Raw genomic sequence first — 9,407 nt, 5'->3', positions numbered from 1 at the left:
GCTTCTAATAAGCACACACCCCTTTTTAAAAATTTATTTGGATATTGATTTTGAACGGTTTTTTGTTTTGTGTTTGTGCCTCTCGCTTTCTACAAATGACAGCTAGCTTAGGTAGCTGAGCATGAGGCTGTTTCTTCCTTACAAATTGACCAATTCCAAACTTTCTTTCATCCCCCATCTTTCTGTTACTTGACTTGCTTTACTACTACACTATTGCAGCATTTACTTTTAGAAATTCGGTGAGAAGGAACGATGGTTGAAAATTTGTTGTAAAATTACGATTAAAACAAAAATAATTTTATTAACAAATTAGTATCCTTGCTTTTATCCATTGAATTTATATTGAAATGTGTGCTGCATTATTTCCTGCAGCAAATCAACCATGCACGAACTATACTGTAGGATATGTGACTGTAGAGTCATGCTCCATGACATTACAATACAAATTCATGTTATTTGGAAAAGTCTTCTTAGACAAAACTTCCCTCTACTTCTCTTGCTAATAACACAAAAAAGTTAGCACATGAAATAATATTATGGCAGCTAAGCTCTTGGACAGTTATTTGAAATTTTGAACAAACAATTAATGAGGCTCGGAACAGGTCAATATCGGAATTTACCAGATTTCCCACATGAAAGGACATAATAACATTGAGAATTTGTTTAAGGGCCCATATATAGTTGAATGGATGTATTGTATTGTCAATTCACATGTCTAGGTGTTACTCTTATACCAATAAGTTTTATCTAGAACATACTCTTCTTCCCTTGTAAATCAAATTAACGTAATGGGAGGCGGTGACAACCTGTCATTATTGATACAATGTATTTTTTACATCTTCTCAATTTTAGGAAGGAAGGAGTTAATGGTAACTCAGAGCTTACAATCTTTTATTGGCATTTATATATATGCATGTATATGTCAACCCACATAAAATGACAAATTCTGAATTATTTAAACACATTAAAAGTTTGTTTAAAATGTATCATAGCATTGAAAAAACCATTGCATTTTACTTTTTTCCCCTTTAAAATGTTGGCAGGTCTTCCCATAACGCGTCAAGTAACGTGTGTTACGTTACGCGTTAATAAGGTCAGACTCTTCTATCCATCTATCACTCTCATAATGATATACCGGCGATACTTATTAAAAGACAAATAAATAGGATTGGAAAACCATGAATTTGCTGGAGTTGTGGAAGTGATGAAAGCAACGATTAATGTCAATGAGAAATATATCCACCGTCCAATGTGGTAATCATCAAACGTGAAAAAATTTATAATCATATTGTTCGAGGTTTTTGCTTGATGCATGTTCCACAATGGAAGGCCTATAATTGAAGTGTGAGTTTAACTAAAGCAGTTTAGGTCTTCCAAGTACCCTAAAAAGGTTAAATGATGAGTAACTTCAACTTAAAATGATTCTACTATATGTTATTTTTTTACAGAGATTCTACTATATGTTAAAAAAATACAAATATTTAATATCTTAAAACTTTATTTATTTTTAAGTGTATCATTTCTTTCGTTCTTAAATATAAGAAGAAAAAAAATTAATATAATTTTTTTTCAACTAATTTTATTTTATTTAATATTGTTATTTTTAAAATACCTTCCATTTAGTGGAGGTGTTAGTTTTAATAATTATTTTTTTATTTTTGATACTAAATTTCAATGAATAATGAATTAAAAAAATATTTTGTAATTAAATGTAATTAATTCATTTAGAGTATGTTTGGATAGAAAATTTTAACTGAAAAAAGTAATTTATCAGAGAATTTGAATTTTTGTAATCTAGAATTCATTGTTTGGATGTTTTTTGTGAAGAATTTAAAATTTTAGAATTTTAAAACAGAATTTTAAACAACTAGAAATCTGGAATTTCAATTTTCTTCTAAAAGGTGAGAAATTGAAATTCTCTTCTTACCGTCTTTTTCAAAAAATAACGTCTGAGATTGTGGAATATCGTTCGGGCCTGAGAATGTAGAGGAACACGTATAACTAGCACACCAATCATATCTTTTCTTTTTTTTTTTACCCTCATAATTTTAATTTTTTTTTATCCAAACACAAAATTTTAAAAATAAAAGAATTTCAATTGAAGTATTTGAAATTCTTAGAATTTAAAATTTCTCAGAATTTTAAATTCTTCCATCCAAACACACAATTATGTTTTTTATATTTGAAAAAAGAGAAGTGTTTATATTAAAAAAATGACTTTCTGTATCTTATATTACTCCTAAATCCTCATGTTTAAACAGAGAAACTAATTAGCGAGGCCATTGTGGGGTAGCACTTAAACGACACGGCGCCGCATGGACGCATTTACAAATTCTAATTATCCAGCAATTACTAACATTAGAGTAGTAGACAGTACTATTATGTGAAATTGAGCGTCAATCATATAATGATTACGCCAAGAATTTTGAGTGGAATACGAGGCATGGGATGGGACGAGGATATAAGAAATTAAAACTGAAAATACAGGCACGAGGCAGGTAAATTTTCAGTACACCCGATAATAAATTTGTTTATTTTATGATAACTACACAAGTAATTAGAGCAGTGCCATCACATATTTTTATATCTTTTGTTCGCTTAAATCAATGATAACATTTTTAAATTTGGTTTCGAAAAGAAAGATCCGTGTTCAATAAAATTAGCTTAAAATACTATTCTTTCAGGAAAAAAGGTTAAAAATACTGTTGACAAAAAAAATAATACTATAATCATTAATAGCACTTAAAATAATACCATAGTATTATCTCCCCCAAACATTAATTATTTCTTGGTTGGTGTTCAGCAACAAAAAATGTAACTTTTGAAGTTATACTTTATTTTATTTTAAATATAACTTCAAAAGTTATATATTTATAAAATAACCCTTGGATTTATAAAATAAATCTTGGCTGACATCCGTCACCATTACACAAGACGTCACTTTGATCATTTTGTGTTAAGTTAAAAGATATTTATGTCTTGAGACGAATCAAAATTTTTAATTATTTTAATCAAATACAAATAAATATAAAGATTAAAAGTTACGTCTTATGCGGGATGGGATTATAAATCTTGAATTTGTGTTTGGAGTTTCAGAAGGAAGCAAATATATGTTATGATCTGATACAACTTTTAAGAAAACATTTAAGGCTTTATTTAATACTTTGTGTATTTGATATTCATTTTGTAGGAATTATCTTATAAGACATTCTCGATCTATTGAATTCTAAGAAGAATAAATGAAATTTTGTGCTTTGAAGTTTCAAACACTATTAAAAGATGCAACCTATTGTGATAAACCTGCTCTGATAAAAAAACAAGTAGTTTTCTAATGAAGAGGACGTGCATTAAATGTCCCATCTGCCACAATCTTCATACGCGAGCTTAAGTAAAGAATCCTATTCATTTTGAGACAACAAACACTTGGAAAAAAGAAAGCTTATGAATACTAGAAGTTTTGAAGAAATGAAGTTACAAACCTATGCGCTATCATTTTGATTTCTTATTGTAAAGATTTATGTATATTTTGTGCAAAGCTCAAAAGATCTCAACACACATTGAATATTTTGAGAGAAAAAGACTAGGTGCTTAGATTGTATATATGTTTATGAGACGATTAAGAACAAATTAGTCAGCCAACCAAACAACAAATCTTCTTATTTTTTAGAGCTACCAGTGGCTCGATAGGACAAAAAATATTGAATTGTTTAAGCTTGGTGATAAGCTTGGTCTGTAAGATATAAAAGTGTGAGTGAAAAATACTTGTAACTTTGAGAAGCTAGTGGAACTTGGTAGTTAGCCAAAAACTTGAAGTAGGCTTAGTGGTAGAAATGAACTAATATAAAAGTTACATTGTTTGATCTTTATATCTTTGTGTTAAACTAACTTTGGGTTTGAATTTGACTATGTTGGAAAACTCATTTTTACAAAATTTGTTGATCATCGTTTGATCATATTCGTGTTGTTTAAAAATTTGTTATCTATTCTTTCAAAGCTTTTCAGACAATAACTTTGTTTTTGAAAAGGGGTTAGAAAATTTCTAAAATCACACGTTAACCTTCTTTCCTTTGATATTTGTCTTTACACTTTACAAACCTCCTCGCTTGCTATGGAGCCTCCACACTTGTGTTTTGCACAGATGTAATAACAAAGATAAGCTTCGAGGATTCACTATTTTTCAACATCTATCTTATTTGGTATTGAATTTGAATTGTTTTCTAATCTAAGTTGATTAATTCAACCATGGTTCAATTCTGCTCAGTTCATAGCTTAGTGTGGGTGAGTGAATAAGGTTGGTGTTTGCAAGGGGTTCAATAACAATCTAGAAGGCAATTAGTGTAAGATATGAGGTGTTGACGAGGGCGAGGAAATGATCATTGATGCAAAAAAGATGAGGCACAAACATGGAGCAGCTTCTAGCAGGCTTCTAGCTAGAAAGATACATGAATGAATCAAATATACACACAAATGAGAAGAATTCAAAGGTTGTGCAAGTATGTAACTATAGAGCTACAAATAACTTAAAAAAATTAATTAAAACTACTTATACCAGCAATATGAATATACTTTTGGACAACTCCTTGATTAAGAACACTACACTATTGAGCGTATTTGACTTGGAGGAATTATAAGATGAGTGATTTTTTTGAAAGTTACCCAAGATGCATGTGGCTGAAAACAAAACACACTAAAGAGTCTTGTTTTAGTTTGTATGGATAATCAACGATCTTGAAAGTAGTTAGGCATTACAATAAGGGTGATTAAGGACCATACAAGCATAGGGATAATGAAGGTGACAAGCAACTAGGTGCTAAAGATGAAGGTGACTAAAGGGAAAATGACACATCGCGATGATGACCTTCCAACGAGAAGTACATAAGGGAGATCTTGAATCTCATGTCTCATCCATGTGACTATGTCCACGCGTGTGTCTTCACTATATCCAAGTGTTTGGGGGTGATGTGTGACTGGACAATGGTGCTCATGCTTGTGCACTCACTACTTAATTAATATGTTTGATTTCATCGATGATGCTTACTCTAACTCCTTGGATCACTCTATTTTTTTTAGGACCTATGCCATGTATATTGGTTAGAGGTTTAAGTTAGTGTTTTAGATAGAAAAATTTGTGGATGAAAGGTTTGGCTAAAGAGATAATTTTTGTTTGTCACTCTTGAGTGTGGAGGCAATATGGGAAATTGATGAGGAGGACGAGGTTGATTCGGGACATGAGTGAATCGATTTGGAGGGGAAATCCAAGAGGATTGTGAGTGTGATTTCTCTGAGAGTATGACACTAGAGAAGATGAATCATTTGTAAAGCTACAACTATCTAATCAAAATTAAAAATTACAAATATAGGACCATTATAAGTCAAAAAACTCTTCTTTCAAGTAATATAGTTACATATTCAAAACTTGAACTTAAAATATATAATAAAAAATTATCATGTATGATATTTTTTTAATATAATATTACATGTATATTTCAATGACACAACCCAATTTGAGATGAATAGAATCATTATAAGTTCTAATATTTTTTTTTTTAGTCATGTATGCTTATTAAGTCAGGAAATCTAATACCAATTGATCTATTTGTTCAATATCAATATTAAGTATAGTAATTTCATTCATTTTTATAATAATTATTTTAAAATTTATAAAAAAAAAATATCGAAAGTATAAAAACTTTTATAATAATACATCAACTAAATTCTAAAATATTTGGAATAAAGACAACATATATGATATTTCATGAAAATCAGAATTGACGAATAAATTGATGCAGAGCTGAAAGCCTTTCGTTACCTGATTCGATTCCAGCAACTTAGTCATCAAGAAATTTGAAGGCGAACATTACTTTACGCGATTAAACTCACAATTGACAAAGGTTAAAAAAAGAAAAAAGAAAAAGCAATTTCAAAAGGTAGGTGCATTGGCATTATTTGTTATGGGAGAGCCGTTTGATGGCGAAGTGGAAGTAGTTTATGAGCGGTGATGGGGACGTGTTAGGGACGCAAGTGCATGTGCGTGATGCAGCGTATTGGCTTTCCAGTTTCAGTTTCCACTCCATAGTCCATATATCGCTTCTTCACAACATACATCAAAATCGGAAGAAAACAATCTTAATTATGGGGACGGTCAGAGAAAAAAGTACCAGCGGGTTTTCCGCTGCAAGGACGAATAAACAAAAGCCAGTGACGCGACACGTGGAACACCCTCCACCGTCTGATGGTCAAAGCCAGAGAGAGAGAGTGCGATTTTATTGTGTGAGAGAAGAGAAGTTGGCGGTGACAGATTTTGTTGTTCCCCCACGCACACACACACACTCTGAGTTTGAGTTTGAGTTTGAGTTTCAGTCTGAGTGTGTGTGTGTGAGAGAGAGAGAGAGAGAGAGAGAGAGAGAGGCACAAGCACAAATACAAAAACAACATCACCCACAACAGTATTCTGAGTAATTCTCTTTGGTGCAGTTATGACCGAAAATTCATAAATGAGATTTCTACAGTAGAGTGGATGGGTGCAGTTGTCATGGCGGCGTAGCAGAGACTCTAATTCCGTGCCATAATTGCGCCCAGGGAAACAACTACTCAGGGAATTCAATTAACCAAACATTTATTATTTCTATTTTCTTTTTTACTTTGTTTTTGTTTGTTTTAATTTAAGAAACAGTTTTCCTCAAAAGCTGCGAAAAAAAAAAACCAACCAGATCAGAAGATCATACTTGAGACGCCCCCACACGGTCTCGCTACAGTGACAGTGAGAGAGTCAACAAGACCCAAAAAAAAAAAAAAAAGTTCGAGTGGGTGCAAATTAATATACTAAGTAGAGTATTATTATTAGTATTAGTCAGCAAATTAAAGACACTTTTTTAGTTTTTATACACTTGAAAGCCAAAAATATTATTACAGTTGCGGTCTCTGATAATATATAAACCTGTGAAGAAAAGAAAAAACTGTTTTAAGATTCGCGAAGGTTCTTTTCTTCTGATATGGATATTATCTCTGAATTGAGGATCGTAGAAGAGTGCAACAACAGATTATCATTATGGCTGGGTTTTTCTCTCTAGGAAGGCAGAACAAGGCAGAAGAACAAGAGGAAGATCAAAGGGAAGACAACTGTCAATTTTTGTTCAGGAACAACGTTAACGAGGAGATCTACAACAAGGGATTCGAGATATGGCCACAATCCTCGTACCACCACCACCACCAGAACTTGACCAACTTCTACTCCTTCGGTGTGGGCCCTAGTCGCAGAAACAACAACAATAGCTCCTCCAACAACAACGTTAACGACGAAGTTTCTGTGTCTTTCTCGGATGAGTCGAACCGGTTCGGGTTCACCGTGATGAGGTCCGGTGGCGGCGGCGTAGGTGGCGGCGGAATGAACTGTCAGGACTGTGGGAACCAAGCGAAGAAAGATTGTCAACACCTCAGATGCAGAACCTGCTGCAAGAGTCGAGGGTTTCAGTGTCAGACTCACGTTAAGAGCACTTGGGTTCCCGCGGCTAAACGCCGTGAACGACAGCAACAACTTTCTGCGTTGCAGCATCAGCAACAGAATCAACAGCCACAGTTTCGTGGAGATCACTCAAAACGACACAGAGAAAACATCGAAGGTGCTGCTGCTGGTTCTCTCGCTTGCGTTCCAGTTCCTATCACCACCACAGGTAAAAAAAAAAAAAAAAAATTCTTTATATGATAATATACAATAGAAAATGAGAGAGACAAGTTCATGAAAATAAAAACATAAAATGAAAATCCTTCCTTTATATTGTTCACACGTCAGTCCTCAAGCCTGTTAAGACCTAAGATTAATTTCTTGAGTTCTCAACAGACTTTTAAGATTCTTTCTTCGGTGATGAGTATGTTCTGTGGCGTGAAGAGGTGTATAGGTTAGTGCTGAATTTTCAGCTATATAGCTATTGGAGTCTATATATTATTGCTAGAGAAATTATGATACACTGAGATCTCTCGATCCAGGAATTAACTATAGTCTTCTATGACTGATACCTAACATCTACTCCATATATCAGTCATAGTTCACTCTGAAAATGAAATACTACTCCATAGTCCATAGTCACCCTTCACCTTGCTTTCTCTCTCTTCTTTTTCCTTATTCTATTACTGTTAATAAGTTAAACTAACGAAAAATTAAATTCTATGTGATCCGCTAGAGTTGAAGCTGGCTCTTTCATTATTTGATTTCTTTTCCTTCTCGAATGGAGGAAAAAAGAAAAAAAAAAAAGAGAAGCTAGCTTCTTTGATTTACATAAATGGTTTACTTTTCTCATTTTCTGATTTTGATTTTTTTTTTGTTGGTTATTGGTTAGGGTTGGAGCTGGGGCAATTTCCACCAGAGCTAAACTCTCCAGCGGTGTTTCGGTGTGTGAAAGTGAGTGCAATGGATGCACCGGACGAGCGTTACGCGTATCAAACCGCAGTGAACATAGGAGGACACGTTTTCAAGGGAATTCTTTACGACCAAGGAACGGACGGTCCTTACGCGGGTGCAGGTTGTGAGGGTTCCTCCGGTGGCGGTGGCGAAGCTCAGCCACTAAGTCTAATGGCTGCAGCCACAACCACCACCGCCGCCACAACAAGCGGAAACCCTTTTGAGGCTTCACTCTACACGGCTCCGATGAATGCCTACATGGCTGGTACGCACTTCTTCCCACCCCCAAGATCCTAAGGACGTTTCACATTTCTCTCTCACACTCTCACTCTTTCTCTTTCTATCTAGCTAAGCTAATAATGATTGAGAGTTGAAACCGGGTAGTATTTTTATTTTTTCATGGATTCTTATTATGGTTAAGGTTGTTGGGTGTTATATGTGCCATCATCTTAAGTTCTTAACATCATCAGCTGAAGTAGCTGCTACTACTAGCTTAGACTAGTTAAGAAGAGTTCACAAATGATTACGTCGAAGATGGTTCACGAAATTAAAGGAGGGGTGGGATGTTTGTTTTTGTTTTGTTTTGTTTTGTTTTTGTCCGAATCTCAGTGCAGATTTTCATGTTGTTTTGTTGTTATCGAAATACTACTACTCCTCATTCTCGATCATCAATTCTAGAGCACATGATAATATATTTTGTTTTCGTGGTGCTTTTTCTTTGGAGCAGGCGGCATTTGGATATGTGCATTATTGTTAATATTATGTCATTAATTTGTTTTATTTTGTTTTGTCTTGTTTTGTTATGATTTGAGATTTTATTTGTTTATATAGTATTTTTCTTCTTGTGGATGAATATTATTGAATGAGGAACGAGGCTTTGTGGTTGGTGCTCAACTCGAAGCCTCTTTTCCCCCGTTTACCCGTTGGTTTGCCGGATCAAAATGGAACGAAAATAGGTTTCGTGTTTGGTTATGCATAGAATTTTTAAAGCATTCTTTTAACTCCACGCACG

At 33.8% G+C, this 9,407-nt stretch overlaps 1 protein-coding gene across 1 annotated transcript; it reads left to right on the top strand.

Annotated features, from left to right (window-relative positions):
* The first annotated feature begins 6,284 nt into the window (after positions 1 to 6,284).
* LOC100807290 (protein EXPRESSION OF TERPENOIDS 1) lies at positions 6,285 to 9,134 on the top strand. The gene is made up of 2 exons (XM_003550359.5): positions 6,285 to 7,670; positions 8,334 to 9,134. Exons 1-2 carry the CDS (start codon positions 7,049 to 7,051, stop codon positions 8,690 to 8,692), a joined length of 981 nt encoding a protein of 326 aa, XP_003550407.1. The 5' UTR covers positions 6,285 to 7,048; the 3' UTR covers positions 8,693 to 9,134.
* The last annotated feature ends 273 nt before the right edge of the window (positions 9,135 to 9,407 follow it).

The sequence above is a fragment of the Glycine max genome, chromosome 17 (genome assembly GCF_000004515.6).
Source record: "Glycine max cultivar Williams 82 chromosome 17, Glycine_max_v4.0, whole genome shotgun sequence".
Taxonomy (NCBI): domain Eukaryota; kingdom Viridiplantae; phylum Streptophyta; class Magnoliopsida; order Fabales; family Fabaceae; genus Glycine; species Glycine max.
Note: the sequence above shows the minus strand (reverse complement) of the source record. Positions and strands in the feature narration are given on the sequence as shown.